Below are 24611 nucleotides of genomic sequence, written 5' to 3'. Positions count from 1 at the left end.
TCTTTATGTGTCCTTTCTTTATCACCATGGGCTGTCAGGAATAGTGGCTCTCAATCCACCATTCCCATTGTCTCTCTTCTCGTCCCATGTTTACGCTCTTCAAAAAATAAAGTTTATGATTAAAAATATATTTAATTTAAAAATGAATACATATTTAATTCCAAAATATGGTTGTTACCTTTCCATTCATATCAAATAAAAGTCAAATTTTCCATTAAAAAGAGTAACATCAATCAATTCATTATTTAGAGGGAAAAAAGGTGTCGGTTAATAATTAATTTCTCTATAAAAATAGCAGTAATAAACATTTATGATTTAGTTGTACCATTTATTGTTGATTAGGATCTATACCTACTTTGCACTGCAGTTGCAGTGATGTTATTACTGTGAAGGAAAAAACCAGCTATAGGATTCACACATATCATCTCAATTTTCCAAATATGCTAGAAAATTCTTCTTAAATTCTGATATTACCAAACTTAACCTAATCAACAACCATCACATCTCAACCTTAAATTCCCTCCTTCTACCAAAAAATCCGTCTAGATTCATTCACCCCCAAAAATTCAATTTTTCACTTTTCCATATTCTCCTCTTTCAACCACACCGTCTAGGTTCAATGTATCTTCCTCCTCTTTAAATCGGAGGCACAATTTTTCAATCACTTCTCCATATTTCCAGGTACTGTTAACATCTAGGTAAAAGAAAAGAAAAGAAAAAAAAAACATTTTTTTTTTTTTGAAAACAGTGTGTGTTGATTTTTTCTTACGTAAAGGTAAGAAATTTTTGAAGGCGTTGGAGGAATAAGAAGCACGTGACAGAGAGGCTGTTCCGGGGCCAGCGAAGGCGGTGAATCCGCGTGGCGTGCCACCCCCACACCATAAATACCAATCTATCGTGTGTGGCATGTCTCACGCCTTCTCCATCCAAGAAAGAAGAAAAGGGGAAGAAGAAAGAGCAGAGAGAAAGAGAGGAGCCATTGCAACCCTAACATCTTAGCTAAACCCTAATCGTTTAGCTTTTCCTCTCTTTTTTTTCCCCTCTCTTCTTTTCTTCCCCCTTGTTAATCCTCTCTCATTCTCCTCGCCAAACGTTCCAGATCCAAATGTGAGTACCTTTTCTTTTTTTTCCCCTTTCTATATTTTCTCATTTTCGTTTTCTCTTTCATATCACCTCTTTAATGCTCTACTTTATTAACATAACCGTCGTTCGTTGTTTATTAACTATGTAATTTGTGTGTGCAATGTTTTTAATTCCGCAACAAAACGCTCCAATCTCAGATGTTTGTCGCTGTAGTCCACGGCAACGAATTTAATATATTTATGGTAAACACTGATGTTGGATTTTTTTTCCCCTCAGAAATCATGGTTTTCTGGGTGTTTGGCTACGGTTCACTGGTGTGGAACCCGGGGTTTGATTACGATGAGAAGATTGTTGGTTTCATTAAGGATTACAGACGCGTGTTCGATTTAGGTAAGGCCCTTCCTCACGCTCCGTTGATTTTTCTGTGCCTATCTTTTTGAATTTAAACAGCTTCGGGTTGCTTAGACATGCCATTATGCATTTGCAGCGTGCATTGATCACCGGGGAACCCCAGAAAACCCAGCAAGAACCTGCACGTTGGAGGAGAAAGAAGGAGCTATTTGCGTAAGCGCCTTGTCATGTCGTGGCTGTACTTAATTGTTGTCTCTCTCGATTTATTTTCGCATAATTCTTCCGTCTTTCTGCAGTGGGGAGCTGCTTATTGTGTTCGAGGAGGCCTTGAAAGAGAAAAATTGGCTATGCAGGTAAAATAAAATTTCACCTTTGGCCGTTACCAAACTGGCTTTTTAACCTCAATGTAACTTGTAAGAATTTCAAGGGTCATAGTAGAGAGTCCCTTTAAAAATATTATTACTATGTTTTCATTATTACGCGACAAGTGTTTTCTTTTTGTTTGACTTGGGGGCATTTGTCAGCGATCTCTATAAACTACACTTTTATGTCCTATGAAGTTTGGTTTCCCTTTTAAGGTGTTCATTTGTCCACTCCGTTATCCAAATTTTTCTTGGTTATAGTTCCACTTCTGTACAAATTTCCAATTAAATGGACTTTTAGGCTGTGGTATTTTCATTAGTGATTTCAGATTAAACGTGGCAATAACCTTCCTACACCTTTTAAACCTTTTTAGCGAATTTATGTACTTTCGGGCTTCAATTGTTCGTTTCTTTGTTGTGTAGTATTTGGAGAGACGGGAATGTGAATATGACAGAAAAACTCTCGTAACCTTCTTCAAGGTGAGTGACGCAATCTTGTAATATTTTCCACCCCAATGATTATCTTGTCATTTGTAGTATTTGGTTCCCACTAATACTAATTTGATATCTTTTTCTTCAGGAAGGAGACTCACAGCACCCTGCTTTGACTGACGTAATAGTGTATGTCTTTTCTGACATTCCATTTTCTTTAGCTTTTACCGGTATAAATAAGTAATAAAAAAATGCAGAGTTTCAATTGCATTGTTCATGCTCACGAGGACTAGGGCAAATTTGCTAATATATATAATGTCAATCTACAGATTCACATCAACCCCAGACAAAGTGAACAACAAATACTACCTGGGACCTGCCCCACTGGAAGACATGGCTAGGTATATATACATTTTTCTCCTCATTTTTATTTGTGGAAGTGTTGGTTTCACTAATGATTTTGGCAATCCATTCAGGCAAATAGCAACTGCGTATGGTCCTTGCGGAAACAACAGGGACTATCTTTTTCTTCTAGAGAAGGCCATGTATGATATTGGTGAGTTATTTGCTAACACATACACATGCAATTAGTAAAAACTATTCTCTGTGTATGTGTCACTCAGCACTCTTATTTATATTGGTTCCGGTGTTCAGGCCATGAGGATGACTTAGTGATAGAGCTTGCGAATGAAGTGAGGAAAGCACTTGGAGTGGGAAATGTGCTACCAAATGTTGCAACAGCTCAACTTCCACACCCTCCTCATGTATCCATACCTAGCCGTCAATTGCAACCACTGCCAGAACCTATTGCTTTGGATGGTTGAGTTTTGAGGGGGATGGAGATGACCGGAGAAAACTGACGATGAGTTCGGCAACTACACTGATTTAGCGGACCCTGCTAACCCTCATTCAATTTTCAAGTAACATCATATAGTTAGTCCCCACTTTTTCAGCCATTCCCTGGAGATATCCCTTAAATTCAGGGAAGGCAATATTTTGAATTTGAATGTTGAGACTTTTGACATCTACACTCTTATAATTTTGAGAAAGGTTAATGTTTCTAGTTATTTCGTTCACTGCAATCCCACAATCCTACCTGGTTTAATAGCTATTCCGAAATTAGTGATACTTCTGTTTTGAGCAAGTTTTTACCGTGTTTCGTCTATTTGTTGATCGATCGAATGGGCTGTGGATTCAAATGCAGTATAATCTTGCCTGTGTAAAAAATTGAAGATTTGATCATGTGAGTTGGCTAGTAATTAATTAAACCATAACAATCTGCAATTCAGTTACAATTAATATCCATAATGACGCAACGGAACCTTGCAGAACAAGATTGCGAAGGCACTCGCCTTGATCTTTAGAACATAAGAAAAATCGAAAGATGGGCGGGGTTTACCTTTTCTTTTAGCTATTCTCCAGCTTCCTCCATCACGGAGTCACTCTTCAGTAAATTTACTTAGTGAATTAAATTCATTTAACGTATATTCATATATTAGATTAAAAGTTTCCTGATTAAACTTCATGTTGCATAGTGAAATACATTTCCTAGATGATTTTTCTCCGATTCTTCATGAACTCCAACTCTTCACTGTCTTCATTCCAAGTCCTCTCAGTAATTTCTGCTTGTAACAAGAAAACTTTTCAATTAGTGTTACAAACTACATATTTTAATTAGGATTAAATATGTTTAAATTTGAACACAAAATTACTATTCATCTATCTTCCCAACTCTAATATATTTTCGTCTTTTAAAAATAAATAAATATAGTCTTCTTAACTCAATATTTATTTAGTTATTAAACATCATTTCATTTTTTAAATTTAAGAATATTAAGTTTAAAACTAAAATCATATTTAATCCTTTTAATTGTTTATGTCTTTTTACTTTATGAATGCAAAATTTATAATTTTTAGTTATTTTGTTTTAATACACATGTATAAGGTAGTAAAAAGGGGGTAAATTAGTAAAATATTAAACAATTTTACGTATAAAAATTTATCATTAACTCAAAACAACAACATTCATCAAGAATCAAATATCTATCACATAACCCAACCCTCACGGTCCAATTATCACAACACAACCTTTGTGGCTCTCATCACAACAAAGCCCTCATGACTTTATTCTAACATAAACATTTGAGTTCACTTTCGGAAAACCCATATATTGAAAGAACTCATAGACTCTACATTTATCATAATTACTCATACTTCTTAGGAGTTGTGGCTATAAATTCATATATTAGGAATCACAATCCATCTCGAGTATGATCAAGTAAGTTCTTTATATATACGATATTTGATCTTTTTCATATCAAAACTTCAAATTATAGTATGAACTTTCTTCAACTCTTACCACTAATAGTTTTCTTTATGTGAGTCCAATATTAGTATAGTCACTATATTCTCTATACAAAATGTCTTTCAATATACCACCTATCATCATCTTAATGTAGTACTCCTTTATTAAGAGTCACTACATTCACAACATCCACACAAAACATGTATCTCCATTGTAAAAGAATTGGATACATCATACTTAGATAAAGACTTTTACCAAGTCCCATTTCGTTCATAAACACTTCAGTCTCAGCATAAACAATTACTTTACAAGCAAAAAATAATATTTTAAACCAGAGGTAGGTCAACAATTTGGAAGGCCTAAAGCAAACTTAAAAAATTATGCTTTTATTTAAAATTTATTTTTCGAGTTTTTTATGCAAAATTATTTATTAAATTGTCATAATTAATTTCATTTAATATTTCTTTTTCAATAGATAATATGACTAAAATGTTTAATCTTTCCTAAGACATCGTTGATTGTAAATAAACTTTTATTATCTTTAACTTCGAGAAAATCTTCCGACTGAAACAACTGACACTATAATTGTTAACATTATTTTATAAGTCATATATGTTTGTAAAATAATTTATTATTTTTATACTATTGAGAATGTCAATTGGTTTATCATTTTTCAAACCTATAATTTCACTTAAGATATTTAATTTTGAAATTAAATCAAATCCATCAATATCCAACAAATTATCATGTTTTACATTTTTTTCAAAATCTAAGCATTTATCTTTAAAAAATGAAATATCTACGTAATATAGAACACAATTGCTCTTTTTTGTTCATAACTCCTTTTTGTTATGCAATTAAAGTCTTAATTTTTATTTTTTTTAATTTTTGAATAGCTTGATTCAAATTTTATAGCTGACATATCTATACATTTATATAAAACACTACTAAATATAATTATATATTAAACACTACTAAATGATAATATATAAAACACTACTAAATATAATTATATAAAACGAATGAGTTAAAACAATAAAACCTGGGTTTCAAGAAAATAAACTTGATAATAGAACAATATCTTGAAATCTCAAGTCTCTTTTTCATTCTCAAGTTTTAACATTTTCACAAACTTGCAAAGTTGTTTATTTTAAGATTAATCATTAATAAAAATGATTAAAAAAACATTTTTTTTCTAAACTTGATAGTATGTCTTTTTTTTTTTCCTAAACTTGAATTATCTTTCTACAAAAAAACTCAACTTTGAATTATGCTCAAATAATCTATTATCCACCAAAATACCAAATCATAATCTAATTAATAGTTGTAAAAAGATCTAGTTTTTTCTCAAGATATATACAAAAAAAATACTCAGAAACCCATTAATCTAAAAGTACCGAAAAAAAAAACTAGACAAAAGAAATACATTTCTATTTCTAATACAAATCAAAAATAGAACAAAATTAACATCAACATAAATAAAAAGAAAAAACATACTAACAAAAAATAAGGATGGAAAAATTGGTAGTCAGGGACAACCTGAGATTCAAGAGATCTAAGAATGTAATCTGCCAAAACCCTAGAAAAAGAACTATTAGAAAAAATAAAAAAGATAAGAGAAGTCATATAGAGATAAAGAAAAAAATAGAATCCAGAATGATTATAAGAAAATAAAATAGTTAATATTTTTTTTCTTGTAAAAAAAATTATAATTTACTAAAAAAATGTTAAATTTTATTAAAATTTTATAAAAAAAGTTAATTTTCCTTTTATAATATAATAAATAATAAATTAATGAATGCTCTTCCCCTTTTTTTAAAAAATAGATAAATAAAAACTTATGCCACAAGTCTAAAGAAGAATAAGTAAAGCAGGACCTGTTTTCTTCATTTCTTCTTATGCTTTATTAGGGCACTCTCAACATTTTCACTCTTTCATTCTTCTTCTTGGTGCTGCTTCGCTGTTGAATCATGGATCAGAAAGTCGATTTCAGCGCTCCCCATTCCATGGGAACCACTATCATCGGCGTTACTTACAAAGACGGTGTCGTTTTAGGAGCCGATTCTCGAACCAGCACTGGTACACTCTCTTTCTCCACCGCAAATCCAAACCCAAATTAATTTAGGGTTTTTTCGTTTTAGTGTTTTAAATAGCTTCTTCCTCTGTGTGATTAATTCCTTGCTTCATTTTTGAGAATCGAGATTGGATTCTTGCTGTTCATCTGGGGATTAATGTTGGGTCCTTTTTCCACTTTCAGGAGTGTATGTTGCCAACCGGGCATCAGACAAAATTACACAGCTCACTGATAATGTCTATGTCTGTCGTTCTGGATCGGTATTTATCTTTCCATCCTTTGACTCTTTTGTAGATGTCAAATTGTTGTGTTATTTATGGTGATTTGTTTCTGTAATTAACCTGGATTTGTTCCGTGCTTCTGTTAATATGGATATTTATTTGCTTGCTGTGTCTTGTATAATTATGCCTTTTCACTCCTCATAATGTATGTTGTTGAACATTTTTGTTAATGTTTAAAATTATGCGATTTCATGCACAGTATGTTAGTTGAATGTATTGGCGGAGAATAAGGCTTTTAGTCGTTTGGTATGTTATTATCAAAGTAACCTGATTTCGTACATTATTTATGTTTTGCTTTGTGCTAGCCTCGTGTGATATCGAACATGTTTGTATTCTAATCTGGAAGAAAGATGATTACGGAATCTCTCATCACTGTTATAGTTTTATGAACAAATTATAATCTGCATTATTTTTCAGGCTGCAGATTCTCAGATTGTATCTGATTATGTGCGTTACTTCCTCCATCAACACACGTAGGTGACTTTATTTCCCTCATTATATACTAATTGGATATTCTCCGCTGTAGGGTGAAGTTTTTGACTATGATTTAGTGTGTATTTACAGTGATATTTTCCTTATTGAGACTTTTTTTTTAATAGGATACAACTTGGACAACCTGCAACAGTTAAAGTTGCTGCAAACCTTGTTCGGCTTCTCTCATATAACAACAAGGTTTGACCTTAAGCCCTGTTCTTTGTAATTCACTTTGCATGGTTGAGTTTCACCATTAGTGATAGTGTGAATTCTGGGCTCTATGCATTACTCCCTTTCCACAAGATTTGGCTTTAAGACTTGTTCTGCTCAAGCTTGAATTATCAAATGTTTTCTTGTTCACCTTGGTGATACATTATCAGGTTCATTTAGACCTTACACCTGTAAATTGATAAAGTTGAGACTTTGCACTAAATAAATGTTAAATTCATTTCACATTGTTTATTAAAATTAGCTGTTTCATTGTATTATTTTTATTCTAGAGCAGTTGAGCTGTAATCATAGCATTTATACCCAATTTCAACGAGGAAGAGACCAATATATACTACAAAATGAGAGTTGTGAGAAATGTATAGACCAAAATCATACCGATTACTTTGAAAGAAGATTTTTCAAAACTTGCCCAACTCAACGCCTTTTTACACCCTGCTTTGCCAATTGCGGTAGATGACCTACTTTTACTCCTGTACTTGAAATTTTGGTCATCACTTCTCACTTAGCTACAAAACATCACTTTGGACTGTTAAGATCAGAATAGTGAAATATTTTAAGTTTAGGTAACCGTGATTGTGGAAAAGTTTCAGATAGTATAACTTTGGAAGGGGTCTTAGGGGACATTTTTTAAGTTGCAATGACCTTTTATGTTGGTTGAGTGGGAAAAGGAGATACAACTGGGAATGATGTTACTGCAATTTTCTGACATAGTTGTCATTACTGCTAGCCATTTTCAATTCTAGATAAGAATTAGACATTCGAACGATAAAGGAAATTTAGTATTCTAATTTCAAAGATGATCAAATGTTCCATTATTGTGTTAACCTGATGGATTCTCCTAGCACTCTCTGTCTCTCTCTCCGTTTATTATTGGAGAGGGGGCTATAACTGATATTTAACTTTACTGTAAATTAATTTTCACTGGCAGAATTTCTTAGAGACTGGGTTAATTGTTGGAGGTTGGGATAAATATGAAGGTGGACAAATTTTTGGAGTCCCTCTTGGTGGAACAATAGTACAGCAACCTTTTGCTATTGGAGGTATTTTACTTTTAAAATGTGTTTATGAACAATCTTGATATGATTTCTGTATTCATGTCCTGCCATTAATGTGAATATCCCTATATACATATATTACTTGTACCAATTGCCCATAATATTAATTGGATATCAGGTATCCATTTTAGTTAATAAGAACCAGTGATGCATGGACCTTTTTCGCAGAAGCTATTATTCATTGTTTTTAGACTATAGATATAGATGCTTGTTGAAATCGGAGTCGGAACAAAATAGAGCCAAGTGCATCATATCCCTTTGCTTTTCTGGTCTGTTGTGGAGGGAAAGAAGAAACGTAAACTGGGACTGGATAAATTTCTTCTTTTTTTAGCATGTATCTTTCATTGTGTTGCCCAGGCTTGTGGAATGGTAGATCTTTTCATTGGAGATGGTTGATATTGAGTTTGTTTAGTCTGATGATTCGATTTTATCCCATATTCCTTTTTCTAATAGTGTCATGTCATTTCAGTAAAGAAGGCACAAACACTTCAAAATAGTAGCTTTGGGTCAAATACCCGATTGAGTCTGACACTTGAAAGTCAATTTGTCACCCTTGTGTTTTGTTGTCTTTAATGACTCATGTTCACTTTTAAAAAAGTGATTGCTTCCTATAATTATAAATTGTTTTTGCATTCCTATTTTTTTGTCTTGTATCTGTCTGGTGTATACATGATTTTAGATGTCAATTTGGAATAAACCTGGACCACTGTTTGCCCCAAATGTGTTTCTGGGTTTTTTGTTGAGCTTATTTTTATTTCTAAATTTTCATTGCTAGCCAGTTAGATTTTTCCTTTGGTTGCTGACTTTTGTTTGTTAAGCTTATGGTTTACTGGATGTGTCTTTCTGCAGGATCTGGCTCCAGTTACTTGTATGGTTTTTTTGACCAAGCCTGGAAAGAGGGAATGACCAAGGATGAAGCTGAGGTATGAACTCAATACCAAGATCTATTGTAGATGTTAGTTTTTGGAGATCTAATCTGATTTTCCTGTTATTGCAACAACATGCTTCAGATATGAAAATGGCAAATAACTAGAAGTTATTAGGATGGAATTTTTTTTAATCCCTATTGATGTTTGCTGACTTTCTACATCATGTTGTGTGGCAGGATTTAGTTAAGAAGGCAGTTTCACTGGCTATTGCTCGGGATGGCGCCAGTGGTGGGGTGGTCCGAACCGTCATAGTAAGACATCTGATCTGACCATTGTTTTGTGTTTCTTGAATCATAGTATGCTTTATAAGGAGGGGTAGGGGAATGAGCAAGAGGCATAATTCATTGCGGGAAATTGAACCCGCGCTCACAATTTGTCTTGATAGTTGTGTACTGAATTGACTCGAAAGGATAATTTGTATTTTAAAAATAAGGTTCATAGTATTTACATGCACAATGATTTGAAACCACCTGATTTTTGTTTTGAAATCCTTGTAGATAAACTCAGAGGGAGTGACCAGGAATTTCTACCCTGGCGACCAACTTCCATTATGGCATGAGGAAATGGAGCCTCATAACTCTTTGCTCGACATTCTTGGTGCCCCAGAGCCGATGAGCATGTGAAGAAGAAGTTGCTGTGTTTCTGAATGGATCCCAGATAGATTATATCTTGCCATCTCTCTTTTATGAACTGCTTAACGATTTGTGTAGTTGCTTACTTTGGTTGGATATTGTTTTTAGTCGGGTTTTATCCTTGAGTTATGTACCATGATTAACCGTTGTTTCATTATATAGCTCCCAAGTTACATGCACACTTTCTTAAATTGATATTGCACACAAAACAATTATCAACTCATGTTTTAAACTTCTGATTTTGGTTCTGGTAGTTAGTAGTGTAAAATGGGAGAGAGATTTCAAGATGCAACGCCCTAGCATCAAATTAAAAATGGACTCTTGAATATTAGGCTAACCTTGAGACTGGATTTTTTTTTAACACAGCTTAAAATCAAGTGTTATTGTCGTGTCAAGGCATGTGAAAGGTTGATTTCATTATTCTGATAGTTTTTGCTGGTTTCTGTATGTCTAATTAAATTAAGTAAAAACTTGGGTTATTTAAGTTGTAAAAAAGGATAAACTGTTCTTAATTGTGTAATTTAACGAAATTTTTACTGGTTTGAGAGCTTCTGATGAATTTTGTTCATATATTTTTAAAACCTTTAATTGAGTTGTTATTCCTCAAGTATTAAAGTAGTGATTTTATTTTGAAAATTAGATGAATTATAGGAATTTATTTTGATGAATAACAAGATTGAATAATTGTTCAAACTTTTAGTAAGGTATTGAATGGCTTCTGAGAAGGGTTTTCAACTTTCCATTTATTCAACTATTTTTAAATAGGGAGGATAGATGAATAGGATTTCCTAACCTATTAATTGGTTCATTCTCTTCAAATTAAAATAAAATGGTTATCTCTTTCATTGTATTGTTTGAAAACTAATTTTAAATATTTATTATAATAAATTAATTTTAATTATTTATTACAATAAAATAATATAATTTAGGGAGAAAGACGTTGTACGCCTGGGATTTGTGAACTACAAAAGGCAATAAAAATAGGATAATCATTCACTTAACAGTTTAAAATATCTGTATTTAATTATATTTTTTTAAAGTACTAGTTGAGGGAGTATTTTTAATTTGTGAGGGTGTTAAAATATCATTTTCATTTTATAGAAATTATAATAATAATTTAGGAGGACAAGAAAGATCTCAAGTGACTTTACCACCTAATTAAATTAGTGTATCACGTGTGACTTCTAAATTAGAAACAGGTGTTGAGAATTTTTTTCCTAACGAGACTATTGGTATCATCGTGAAACACATGGGTTGAGCGTATTCAACTTTTATGATAATAAAAAATAAAATTATTTTTTTAATTATTATCAAAATAAAAATATTATTACAATTATAAAAGTGTAATTTTAAAAATAAATATTAAAACAGTCATAAAATTTAAAAGACAAAAGAATTTATAGAAATAAAATTAGCTATGTATATATTAAAAGCCAGTTATCAAATAGTTATAAAGATGTGAAGATAGTTTTGGTAGTAGAGGAGAGAAGAGAGTGAAGAGGAAGAAGAGAAAAATGAGCGTAAACGTGAATTGCGTGGGTGGCGATACTCACAACGTCTTCGTCTACGGTAGCCTTCTGGCCGATGAGGTTGTCCATACCCTCTTGAAGCGCCTTCCTCCGACCGCACCTGCCATTCTTCATGACTAGTTACTCTTTCTCTCTCTGCATTTCCTTCCAAAATCACATTTTATACCTTTCATTTATATAACCAACCATTTTCCCGTTTCTCTCAATTCCTATTTGATTTGCAGTCAAAGGTTTAAGATCAAAGGTCGCGTTTATCCCGCTATTCTCCCTGTCCACAATAACAAAGTTAATGGCAGGGTATGTCTCTCTTTTTCCTAATTTTACTTTTATCTCTTCTAAAACAAAATCATGCTCATTCTTATTTTTCCTAACTCTTGTAATAAAATATTTTATGTTTCTGCTATTTTTTATTTACTTTTTTGGTTAAATGTTTTTATGCTTCAGAAAAAAAGAAGAAGTTCTATTTGTAGGTTAATGATGTGTGTATGCAAACACTGAATGCAAATTAGAATATTTAAGAGATGGATTTTTGTTCTTTCTTTTTGGTATGTACTTACGTTTGATGGTTTCTAATTTACTATTTTTTTTTTTTTTTAAATTCCGGCTTTGCTTTGCTTTCACTTCTTCTTCATCTTTCGTCTTTTTGTGGTTGCATGTAACCTCTGAGTTTTCTTTAAATATTTACAGCTGTCTCCCTTATCAGGTATACGGTGTTATGTTTTTCAAATAATTAAAGAATTTCAGTATAGTTTATTTTTCTTCATACAATTAAGAGGAATTAGATTAGTGTAAAAATTAGAAAGTAAGAAGTATCGGGTCAAATTTGATGGAACTTCGGTATCGGTGTAATTTACTCTTGTTTTATTTGATCAGGTGCTTCTTGGTTTATCGGGAGTAGAACTACATATTTTAGATGAGTTCGAGGATGATGAATATACTAGAACTGATGTTGAAGTTTTCTTGGCGGTAAGCAAGTCTGGTTTATTTCATTTTCTATTCATCCGTTAACCTATTCGTAATTGTTATAACAAATGAGGCAAACGTTACTTTCCCAAAAATATACTATGATATTACTGATTGCTTTCTAGTCTCAGAAGAATGATAGTATATATTGTAACAGGACAAGTCTGAAAAGTTGCAAGTTTACGCATATGTTTGGGCCAATAGAAATGACCCCAACTTATATTCAGAGTGGGATTTTGAGGTGAGCATGCCATCTTTCTTATTTTCATTTCCTCCACCCAGAATCAATATATAAGAATGTTTTGGGGACAAAAGAAAAGAATGAAATGATCTTTAAATTTCAAACAAATTTATTCTTCTGTTTTCTTTATATGATGGAAAAATTAGTTAATGAGGCCACCTATTTGTGACCGAGGACTGTGTTGGCTATGACTGCTTGTGGTTGCATTCAATGTTTTACATTGCAGTTGTATTCATGGTTGCAATTTTGTCTCAATTTGATGGTCACGAAGGCCCCAAATGTCTTGACAATGTGGCCACAATTGCAGTTGCGACTTTTTTTAAAAATCTTGATTACGCTCTAAGACTAAATAAAAGAAGTTTTGCCGCCGTGTAGTTTGGGGAAGACAGGATTTCCAGATCATATGCGAATGATATGCCTAAAACCTTGTGTAAAATGAGTAATTGGCAAGACATAATTTAATTTCCTTGATGATCAAGTTATGGCTACTTGTTTTGTGCATACAGATTAAAAGGCAGATAGCACTATAGTAGTTATAGTTTGGTGACTACGAGATAGTTGACCGCCTCTCTTGATACTTCCCTTTTGCTTCTCTCCTGTTTTGACTTTATTTTAGATTTTTAAACCCCTTAATTAAAGAGTTTGAATGTATAAGTGATTGAAACTTCATCGAGGTTTTATTCAAGGTTAACTTTATAATTGGTTTAAAGGATTGATAAAAGGAGTTCGTCCAGTTCTTCAAGCCTTTTGGTTCATCTGTAGACCGCAGCATAAGTTTGATCTTGTAGACTTGTGGTTGAGGAGGGAATTAACTTGTTGGGAGACCATTTCTTTATATTAGTTAAAAGCACTCTCTTTAAGGTTTCAATCTTAAAGGCCTCACTCACTGTATGATAATTTATTATACATTGAATAATGAATAGATGTTCATTTTGTCTGATATAAATAGTTCGGGTCAATGTTGTTAGATTTAACATGTGGTAACTTCAAATTTCTAGGTTTCCAGTTCTATTTCAAATTAAGTCCCTTTTCATGCATCCCCTATGCTGGAAGTCGTTTTATTTTTTCTATTTTCCTCTCTCATAATTCTAATTTTTGTATTTGGAAGGAATGGAAACAAGTTCACATGAACGATTTCGTTAAGATGACCAATGGCTTTATGCAAGAATTAGAGTCGCCAGAATCAAAGCCAAGAGTGCAGACTTATGAAGCCTTCTACAATGAAGAAAACGATAAGCCACTTCAACCTTGATGTTTACAGTTTGTAAAATTATGCATTATGTGCACTGAGCTGAGCTGTATGGTTGAATTAGGAATCATACTGTTCACTGTTAATAATTATAAGTTCCTTTCCGAATCATTATTTTTATAAGCATCGTAATGCTAACAATGACAAGTTTATGCTATATTGTTGCATTGTTATCTTCTAGAATTCAATAGAAATATTTTATCACCCTTTCTCCAAAATAGATGTCCATATATACATACATAGAACATATGTTGCAACTTCAAGTTAAAGTATGATTTTTTAATCCCTAGTATTTTCGTAATAGAGTGTTAGCTGGGGGACCTTTCTTTCTAACAAAATGTATTGTTGTGAAGTAGGATAAATTTCGGTAAGAAACTAAATTTTGAAGTGCTTATAAAATATAGAAGTTTAACTGAACCGTTCTCTTTTAATAGTTAGCATCTGTCTTCTATTAGAATTGTATAATTGTATTAAGATGATTTTACATGATACTACCTCTCTTAAAATCTTGCTGCCAATAAAAAGTTTTCATATATTAACAAGTTTTTAATATTTGTATTTCAAGGTTTCCATTCAGATTTCTAGTACAGGAAGTGAAAAAAAAAAAGTAGACACAAAGTTCATTTAGTAGTATGAATATGTTACAATCAGAAGTCTCTACCATAAATAGATCTTACAGTCAGAAATCTCTACCATAAATAGATCTTACTTTGTAGTTCTAGATGAATTTATAATTTGGAATTGTATCCAATTTGTGAATCAAACTTTTAGTAAATTTTTAATTTCTGTTCAGTCTGCCGTCAGAGTTATTAAATTATTAAATTTAGTCATCTTTTATTTAGAGGCCACGTGTGGTTACTAAATTTATAATTTAGACATCTTTAATTTTGTTCCATCGTGTCAGAAACAATACTAAATTCAAACTGAGAATGAACTTGGATCTCCTGTGTTACAAATCTGCTACAACAGTCTACCAGGAAGAACTACTGATATAGTTGCAGAAGAGATTTATTAAGATGATGATGATTACACTAATATAACTAAAATAAGGTGAAAGATATAGCTCCAAAAAACAAACGACATACAAAAGCAAAACAACACTGAACACTGCAAACAAAATTCAAATTAGCAGAACTTGAACATGCACATTCACAAGGGTACCACCACTCCCTTCAGTTCAACCTTATAGATGCATAAGCATTGCACTTCCACAAGGGCACCCCTTCGCTCCATTCTGTTCACCTCATACAAACATACATGATTAATAAGCTCCCTGTGCGGCCTCCTGAAATTTACCCTGAGCATAGCTTCCATAATCCTTTGCCCTCTCCTTCACATCCCTTGCCTTATCAGCAAGGTACCCTTTTGCATAGTCAAGAGTGTCAGCACCTGCAGGATGGTTCCCAGAGACGTAGTTGTAGATCCAAGTCAAAACTGCAATGGCAGCCACACCACAGCTTCCAGAGAACAAAAATCCAGAAGTAACTAGGAACAGCACAAACATTGCTGGGACAAGGATGGGGCTGAAGATCACAAGAAGAGGAGTTGCGACGATCAAGCCTATGACAGTACCTGTGAAGATCAAACCAGCCAAGAGCAAGAGTGAGATGCCAATAGTAACAGCAGTTATGAACTTCACTGTTTGACGTGAAGCAGAGTTGTTGTAGATGCTGGTGTTGGACTCATTGGTGCTTCCATAGGGTAGTCCACCATAGGAGGTTCCATGGGAGGAACCATAGTGGGGACCTGCAGTTCTAGGTTGATCAGCCATGGTTTTGTGTTTTCAAGACTCAACTGATAGAAATGAGATAGAATAGTAGTGTGTGCGGTGATGATAGTAGAATCTGAGAGAAGGGAAATGGTATATATCGGTGTGGGAGGAGGTGGTGGAGGGTTACGCGGCACGAGAGGAGGGTGCATTGCATGTCGTGGCGGCTTTGCATGAAAATAAGGTAACACCTGTCCTCTCCTGCACTGACCCCTCTTAAACAGCCCTACTAAGTTATTATGAAAATCATGGGAAACTTGGACCTTCTGCACCACTTTTAACACTTAATCATACCAGAGACACTCTCTGACATTCTCTTTATAATATTGTTCTTATTAATATTCACAACAACGTTATTAACAACATTTTGCTATTCGTATTGTTTAAAAAGAAAATATACTAAAATATGTATAAAAGAAAGAATATAGTCCAGATAGATGCTTTCATTCATATTCATGTGAAATATGCAAAATTTCACTGCACAGTTCAAGTTAATACGTTTTATATCAAATCTTTATGAGATTGCAGGAATGTTCTTTCTTTAATTCCTAGGTTCCTTTTAAATACAAAGGCAATGTTTTTATCCAATTTGATTGAATATATATCAGAATATTAAAATTCAAATGTTAAAAATATTAATTCATGTACTTCCGCGCACTTTTCTTATAATAAAAAAATATTATTAAAGTTATAAAAATTATATACAGACATTACTTTTAAAATATTTTTTTTTATTAAATTTTATTATGCTATAACATGATAGAAACATAAGTAAATTTTCATTAAATAAAAATTAAAGCTATAACAAAGTATATAAAAAATGATTATAAAATATTTTATTTTTTATTTAAAAAATCATAATGACAGTTATATAACAAAACTATTTTGAATTTATATGAATGGATTTTTAGAAAAGAAAAAGCTAAAAAAATTTAGTTAGTAAATATAAATAATAAAAGAAGTGAAAAGGTTACACTGATAAAACAATTACGAAATTTAACTTAATTATTAATTGTTATAATTAACCTGACTTTTTTCTTTAACTCTTATGAGGTAAAAAACTTTTCATGTTATTTTTTAAATTTCTTCTAGTTCATTATATATGTTAATGTAGGGGTAACCTTTACTGGATTAATTTTTCTTTATATATGTTAATGTAGTAAATTATATCCCTTCTATTGTCTATCTCTCTTGGACAGAACCATTTATATTTATATTAACAATAAAAGGTATTTTAAAATTGTAAAGTATCAGTATTACAAGATATTAAAGTACATACTTTTATGCTATACAATTTTATCTATTCTTAAAATTCTGATCTTGTTTATACAGAAATATTTTGTAATAGAGCTGGTTTGTTTATCCTGAAAATTTAATATTCTCATATCTCAATACACAAAAACAAATTGAATGAAGTTGAAAGTATTTTTTCTTTTTTAAGTTAATATCAACTAGATTTTTTTTTAAGTTAAAATTGCTTTTTATCATTGACAATAATTATTTGGTATCCATGTAATTTAGGATTATTTTTCAATTAATCGTAATATTTTTTCTTATTAAAATTTGCAGTTGTCTTCTTTATATATGTAAATAAGATTTCAAAATAATGAGTAAACTATTTTACTCGGTAAATAAGATATAATTTTCGTCAATGTTGTTTAGTTTAGTATTTTTTTTCTAACATTGTTTAAATCATTAATGAATAGTGATGTGTCACTTCATGATATTTTTGATTTTTTTTTATATATTTTTTAATGTTTTTTAATGTCCACTTGTCAACACAGCAACGTACTACATATTTATATTAAATTTGGTTCTTATATTTGCTGTTTTTGTTTAAATTAGTCTCAATTTTGTTTACCGTGAAACAATTTTGTCCTTCTTTAAATTAAGACCAAATTTAATTTTATTATTAAAATTCATATTTTTATTAAATATTTTTGTTTAGGGTTATAATTAGTTTAAAATTAGAATGAAAATTTGAGACAGAAAGACTAATTTTAGATCAATAATATTAGTTTTCATCCTTAACATTTTCATTATAATTTTAAACGAATTGTAACATTAAACAAAAATATTTAATAAAGATATGAATTTTAACAAAAATATTATTATAACTTTTATATAAAAATTAAATTTTGTTTCAATTTTGATAGAGACAAAATTTTTCAATTTTAAACATAATCAAAATTAAATTAAACAAAAATAACAAATATAAAAATTAAATTGAAAAAAACTTAAAAGATATATATGAAAAAGTAAAGTGACATAATCACTTTTCATTACCATTAATAATTTAAGCTGTGTTAGAAAAAAAATCAAATTGAAAAAAATTAACTAAAATTAAAAGTTATTTAAACACAGAAACAAAATTTGAAATAATTTAACAAACAAAAATGGAAAAAATTAAACTTTGAGAAGAAAACAAGGTTAGAATTGGAAAGATGAAAAATTAGATATCAAGAATAGACGATGTGGAACCATGTCCACTCCTCAACCAGGACAGGGAAATGGCAACCATGTCCCTCACATTTGCAGTTGCAGCACCTTCTCTTTCCCTTCCTTCCACTCCATCTCTCACCAAACTCCATAACCGTGTCCTTCACATCAAGCCCCTCAACTGCACTCCCATTCACCAACAACACGTACTTCTTCTTTTCTTCTTCTTTTCTTCGCCATTATTGAATTCATTCAACTCAAAAGCTTCATCCACCTCATATCTTTGTTGTTGATCAAGGTTGATGCAGATGCAGCTATCATGTGTGAGCCTTGCAATGGAAAAGGGTGGTTAGTTTGTGACTTTTGTAAAGGCCAAAAGACCAACATCAAAGCCGAAAACAAACGTATCTATCGAAGATGTCCCTCTTGCAAAGCCGTGAGTCATGCACTGTTTTGCAATTCAATTCACCTTTCAATATCATTATAGATGTTAATGTTCTGTTCTGTGTTTTTGTTTTTTTTTTTAAGAAAACTTCAGGTTGGGTATGTCTTGTGTTCTAACTGCAAGGTCTTCAAATGCGTCACTTTTCCTAATTTCGAAGATTCTCAGAACTGAATTGACCAACAACTTTCTTTTTCACAATTTCATGCCATAGTAATTACGCTAGTCAGCAACAAGGATCGATTCTCTTGTTTATTGGCATTCTTCACACCTGCTCTTGTCCATCTCCTACGTGTACAATTTTGCTTCTTTCAGAGGAATCAGTTTTATTTCCTGGTTAAAAAGTTAAGGAAAGAGATGATACAGTGTTTCACTGTCATCTCTTTTTTGTATTTCATGGATTACTGTAAGTGATGTGATTCAAAGAATTGTAAATCTTGAACCTTGATAATGTTATGCGTTCTTGATGCTCATTGCAATTTTTTTTTTTTGTTTGGATTTAGATTTTTATACTGGAAGTGGGGGCCAGACTTAATTGTGTTACAGAGTCACCCTATTCATTTTTAAGCATGATATAATCAATTAAGGAAAAGATTCTGCATTTTTAGAGGCTGATGATTTGAACAAAAAAAAATGCAAGTAGTTAGAGTTTTTCTTTTGATCATATTTGCTCTCATGTTGTTGTGTCCTGTTTCTGGCTAATGAACTTGGAGGTTCTATGTCAAGATAAGACAAGTTTAAAATATATAAGTAAGCAAATTTCAATTTAGAAATCAGGTTTGTAAAATTAAATTAGATTTAGAATTCTCATTTTAACAATGTATCACAGTCATGATTTGCAGTTATTCAGACTTCTTTTCTCCTCTACGTGTACAATTTTGCTACTTTGAAAGGAATCAAATCCATTATACTTGTCAAAAGGCTTAAGAGATTAAGTAATGAGAACTGTTTCCCTGTCATATTTTTTGTATGATTCAATGTTTAACTGTCATTTGTTTTGTATTTCTTATGGATATACTGCAACTGAGGCATGATGCTATTAAAAAAGGTTGTACACTAACAGCTTTTCATGCATCTCGATGCATACCGTAGTGTTCAATTTTAACTTCTGTTTTTATTTTTGTTTCATCTTTCTTAATTTAAGTTTTATATTGCAAGTGGTGGCCAGTAGTAATTGGTATGAAGTCACCCGAAAACTGATAAATTATACATAAGATTCTGCACTATTAGAGACTAATCTCAGCCTCTGCTATGAGCAGAATAACAAAACAGTCTTTACTACATCATCCAAGTCTTACATTCCTTTCAATACAGCTAAGTCAGTCATTTGATAAATGATTGATATAAAAGAAAGGTAGTAAATTATGTTTTTAATATTTAATTCAATGTTTTCAAGAAAACAATGTAACTCCCTCTACATGTGGTGTTTGATGAATAATTCTGAATAGTTTTGCAGTTTTCTCTAACAGTGAAACTTCTGGTATGTGGCTAATATTCTTTCCACAGTTTCATAAATTTAGAAACAAGATATTGATAAGATGAGAGTTGAGAGAGCTCTTACCAAGGGGTGTATATTTGTTCTTGTTCATGTTCAATTTACTCGTTTTTTATACCATTATTCAATAACAAATGGAAATCAAATGCAGAGCAAATGATGAGCAAATGATGGAAGGTGATAAGTATTCATTGTATCAAAGTTAATGTTGCATGAACAACATTTGCTGATTGCTTTTTACCTTTTTGCAACTGATTTGTCCTTTTAAGTTCAGTCCTTTTTATTTTTTAATTGATCTATCTTCTAATTGCTATCCGAGCTTTATCTTATTGCACAAATCTTTGAACTTTTCCATTCTCCCTCCATATGTCAGTCAATATCTACATAACACATACATTTTCAATTAACAGAAAATAATACACTAGATTTGGCTAAGATTATGCAGTCCAGAACCGTATAATTTATCATTTTATATTTCTATATAGTGAAACTCATGTGAATTTTAATAAATGTGAGGTTCAGTTCAGATTCCAAACTCATAGATTTCAATCACTAAATGAAGAAAAGGAAAAAAAGTGTCAGAGATAGTACTATCAGCTCTTTTCTGAGTGCATGTTCTCCTCCATTAATTGGACAACGAAACAAGTTACATTTCTTTGAAACATCTTATCATAACAAGTGAGTGAACAAGGATAAAACTGGCTCGTATATGAATCAGAGTATCCTCTCAAGTTGCAATTACACGGACATATTCTAATGATCATGACAGTTAGTTATGGAGTCAACACGTGGTATCCTGAGAAATCTGACTAGAGTTGCTTCTGCATTTTTTTAAGCTCATCACACATGATATCACATTCTTGACTTAAGATTTAAATAGTTATCCTGATTTTTTTCTTTAGTACTAAAAGGATTATTATTAAGAGAATGTTACACGTAGATTTGAAAACAATATATGTTTTGCTGTTAAATTGATGAAGGCAGCGCATATATCAATGTACGCCACTAATTATTTGGCCATGTGCTACATTATAGTATTTAACACAAGTCTTCATGAACTTAGTGGAAGATTCCATATGCTGCAGAAGCTTGTAATTTAAGTCTAGTCCTGTCACATACCACAGATAACGAGGGTTAATTTCTCAACTTTCACTGTTACACGTTTTCCCTTCTGAACTATGAATGCAGACATGTGAGTTATGCAGTAGAAGTTTGAAGATCTGTCAGTGTAAACTTCTTTTCCAGACATGTAGTTAAATTCATTGAAATAGTAGTTAACAGCAGTCTTATGTTACGATAGAAATTTAAGTGTGAGTCTAAGTCTCACATTAGTTAAAAATAAGAAAGTAGAGCATTATATAAGGAAAAAGACCTATAAATCTATTGTTTTAAAGTTTTAGGTTAAAAATAGTGTCAATACCTTATATTATTAGATTCAGGTCTCATTAGTGTTTGTTTTCTTCGTGAAACCCCTCCTTAAACCTAATAAGGGAGATTGTAATGTCAATGATTTTACTAAAGGCACATGGGAGGGGAATTCAAATAAAGGGAAACAGTGACATGACTTCTAAGATGGGAAAGTTCCGTAGATTATCCGTATGTTAATTTCCACTTCGGTTATCACGTGAAGATCTCACATTTGGCCACTCTCAGATATCAAAGATTGAACTTCAAAAACATAAAACTTATAAATATATCATTTGTATTTGGTTAGTCACTCCATGTTCACACACATTATGAAAACCATGTTTAAAGGAATGGAATGGCATATTAATTATAACAAAAAAAAAACTATTTCTCTTCTGTGTGACTACACTCTACCTTTGGCTGAAAGATTTGGATTGATTCTTTCCAATTAAATAACATTTCTTGATTCACTAATTGTATCCTTCATAAACTGAAAGTCAATAAGGTGTTTCTGATAAGAAACTTCTGATTTATACTGATGTGCGTGCGCGATCACAAGTTTCCCAATTCCTACTAACAGGTGTAAAAATATACAAGGCCTACTAGAATTTATATCATGTTATATTATTTATAAAAGAAGAACACAAAAGGGTAAAATAAATTTATGAACTGAAATATAAAATAACAAAACTTTCTATTCCAGAATAAAAAAATCAGTAAGTAGTACTCAGATTTGTCATCTGTGAAAGCTTTTTGTCTTATCATCACCAGTCCAAAATTGCCTGACATACATGATTTGGACAATGAAAAGTTGCATTCTTTGCTTAGAGGGTTCTCTTCTCTCAGTTGTAACTGATGAATTTCTCGGAACCCTCTCGGCTTCCACAAAGAACAAAAGAAAGAGAAAACAAAAAAAAAATGTATAAAAATTGTGAAAATCCTAAACTATCTGCACATTGGACTTTGAGGTTGATGAGAATAAGCAAGGTTGTTGGAGGAACAGTAACCCATCATTTTCTCAATGCTAAACCTGCATTTCTGAGTGAAAAACCTGTCCTTTCGCTCCACTATCTTCAAGATACTCTCGAACACGGAAACTTCACAAGGGATTCTGAGAACCCCGGTTTGTTCAAACCCGAACTCTTCCTCAGCTTCTCTGAGCAACATGTGAAAGGCTTTGTGACCCAAATACTCGGTTGGTATAACGAACCTGCTAAGCTCCACGCCAACACAAACAGCAACGTAGCCCTTGGGAACAACACTGCTCGATCCTCCTCCCTCACGTTCAGACAGAGAAAGTGTTCTTTTCAGAAATTTTATGCTTCTGCTGGTGTTACTGTTGTTGTTGTTGTTGTTGTTGCTGTTGCTGTTGCTGCTTGTTCTTGAAGAGTTTGCAACCCTTCTCCATTTCTTAAGAATCTGTTGAAGCCTCACTATGTCCCTGATCTTGTTGGGTTTCTTAGTAGGATCCATGTTGGTGAAACCCTATGAGAAGGGTTGGGTTAGGGTTATTATGGGACAATAGAACTGAACCTGGTTGAAATAGGTTGAGTGTGGGGTAATGAAATGGCTCCAATTTATAGAAGAATGGTGCTATGGTAACTCTGAATATTAAAAGGTTAAGTTGTTTGAAGAAGGAATATTATATTTGTAATGAGTGTTTGGGTTTTGTATGTCACATGCATGCATGAGAAAACCAACAAAAAGGTTTTGTCCAAGTTAGGATGAGTTAAACGTCAAGTTGCGTTTCCCATGCTCGGCATGTGAGTGATTAGTGCAAGTCAGAGCTTTCCTTCTACCTCACCATTCTTTGTTTTGGAAGCTAAATCCACCATGCTTTTCATTATTTTAAACCACCCATCACTGGGTCTCACAGATTCACTATAAAATTTGTTATCATTTGTTAAATAGTATTAGACTTGATTCAAGCTTGAAAAAAGGTAGTTATTTTTTGATTTGGTTTCCAAGGCAAATTGATGTATAAACAGTCAAAGTTGGCCTCGTACAATGCAATGGTACATGTGTACCTACTATATTATTCAACATTAAACTCATAATATAGTTCTGCTTTATATATTTCATTATAGTGTTTTTCATGAAATTGAATTCTCTGTTAGAGTTTTTTTTTCTATTTTTTTATTTTTTTATTGTGTCTTCCTAATATATCGATTACTATTAATTTTAACATTTTAAAATATATTAAAAAAATATTTAAAATATTAACACAATATATTTTTAATGTTAAGAAGAAAACAGCACAGATAATAGTAAAGAATTTGAACTCTATTTTTATTATATTCATTTTTGTGTTTCTGTGCTGAATTATTTCATATTCTAATTATATGTTATGCGTCACAATTAGTATGTGTTTTTGGTTGAAAATTTTACGTCAACTAAAAGTAAATATATAATAATAGATGTAATAATTTCATTTTATAAGTTCTTTTATTAAAATTTTGAATTATTTATTAATGTTTAGTTTTATGTCGTTCACTAAAAGATGAAATTATAAAATCCTTTATGATTTAGTTGCAAATTCATACTTTTGTTTGTAGCTTGTGATCAATTTTAATTGCAAACTCCAATTTATATATTAAGATAATTGTGTTAGGGTTACCTTTAAAATATGGAGTTCTATTATTGTTTTGTTTTTGAAAAATGTGTTAGATAAACAGGAAAAGAAAAGAAAGATATATTTAGATTGTTTTTTATTTTAAAAATGATCAAGCTTATTTCATAATAATTTTTTATTTCCTGTGTTGTCAATTTTGAAAATGCATGCAGTTCTATGTTGCGTTTTGTTTTTTTCGTTGTTTATGTCTATCTGCTGCGCATGCTCAGTTTGAAACAAGCAAAACCTGAAACAAGT

The 24611-nt window shown here is 31.8% G+C and overlaps 6 protein-coding genes across 7 annotated transcripts; 4 read left to right on the top strand and 2 right to left on the bottom strand.

Moving 5' to 3' along the window:
- Nucleotides 1-825: 825 nt before the first annotated feature.
- Nucleotides 826-3295, top strand: LOC114164739 (gamma-glutamylcyclotransferase 2-1-like). 2 transcript variants are annotated; one of them, XM_028049494.2, is made up of 9 exons: nt 826-1107; nt 1360-1473; nt 1571-1647; nt 1731-1787; nt 2220-2276; nt 2377-2417; nt 2558-2629; nt 2705-2784; nt 2883-3295. In XM_028049494.2, the coding sequence occupies exons 2-9, from the start codon at nt 1365-1367 to the stop codon at nt 3050-3052; spliced, it is 663 nt and encodes a 220-aa protein (XP_027905295.1). In that variant the 5' UTR covers nt 826-1107; nt 1360-1364; the 3' UTR covers nt 3053-3295. The 2 variants fall into 2 exon arrangements, with proteins under 2 accessions (XP_027905295.1, XP_027905294.1); XM_028049493.2 differs by having other exon boundaries at nt 2558-2784.
- A 3080-nt stretch (nt 3296-6375) lies between these two features.
- On the top strand, nt 6376-10400 carry PBA1 (N-terminal nucleophile aminohydrolases (Ntn hydrolases) superfamily protein). Its single transcript, XM_028086615.2, has 8 exons — nt 6376-6612; nt 6791-6867; nt 7306-7361; nt 7488-7560; nt 8522-8633; nt 9498-9571; nt 9754-9828; nt 10075-10400. The coding sequence occupies exons 1-8, from the start codon at nt 6504-6506 to the stop codon at nt 10198-10200; spliced, it is 702 nt and encodes a 233-aa protein (XP_027942416.1). The 5' UTR covers nt 6376-6503; the 3' UTR covers nt 10201-10400.
- A 1234-nt stretch (nt 10401-11634) lies between these two features.
- On the top strand, nt 11635-14409 carry LOC114162651 (AIG2-like (avirulence induced gene) family protein). Its single transcript, XM_028046609.2, has 5 exons — nt 11635-11857; nt 11963-12035; nt 12612-12704; nt 12859-12942; nt 14051-14409. The coding sequence occupies exons 1-5, from the start codon at nt 11724-11726 to the stop codon at nt 14192-14194; spliced, it is 528 nt and encodes a 175-aa protein (XP_027902410.1). The 5' UTR covers nt 11635-11723; the 3' UTR covers nt 14195-14409.
- Nucleotides 14410-15140: 731 nt separating this feature from the next.
- LOC114162637 (oleosin Ara h 15.0101-like) lies at nt 15141-16046 on the bottom strand. The gene has a single exon (XM_028046594.2). The coding sequence runs from the start codon at nt 15960-15962 to the stop codon at nt 15453-15455; it is 510 nt and encodes a 169-aa protein (XP_027902395.1). The 5' UTR covers nt 15963-16046; the 3' UTR covers nt 15141-15452.
- Nucleotides 16047-18428: 2382 nt separating this feature from the next.
- Nucleotides 18429-19313, top strand: LOC114164255 (chaperone protein dnaJ-like protein). The gene is made up of 3 exons (XM_028048853.2): nt 18429-18604; nt 18697-18834; nt 18937-19313. The coding sequence occupies exons 1-3, from the start codon at nt 18470-18472 to the stop codon at nt 19012-19014; spliced, it is 351 nt and encodes a 116-aa protein (XP_027904654.1). The 5' UTR covers nt 18429-18469; the 3' UTR covers nt 19015-19313.
- A 3106-nt stretch (nt 19314-22419) lies between these two features.
- Nucleotides 22420-23303, bottom strand: LOC114164219 (SAUR-like auxin-responsive protein family). Its single transcript, XM_028048805.2, has one exon. It carries the CDS (start codon nt 23213-23215, stop codon nt 22688-22690), a length of 528 nt encoding a protein of 175 aa, XP_027904606.1. The 5' UTR covers nt 23216-23303; the 3' UTR covers nt 22420-22687.
- Nucleotides 23304-24611: the final 1308 nt, after the last annotated feature.

This window comes from Vigna unguiculata, chromosome 9 (genome assembly GCF_037176805.1).
Source record: "Vigna unguiculata cultivar grain cowpea cultivar isolate G323 ecotype 2 chromosome 9, ASM3717680v1, whole genome shotgun sequence".
Lineage (NCBI taxonomy): Eukaryota > Viridiplantae > Streptophyta > Magnoliopsida > Fabales > Fabaceae > Vigna > Vigna unguiculata.
Note: the sequence above shows the minus strand (reverse complement) of the source record. Positions and strands in the feature narration are given on the sequence as shown.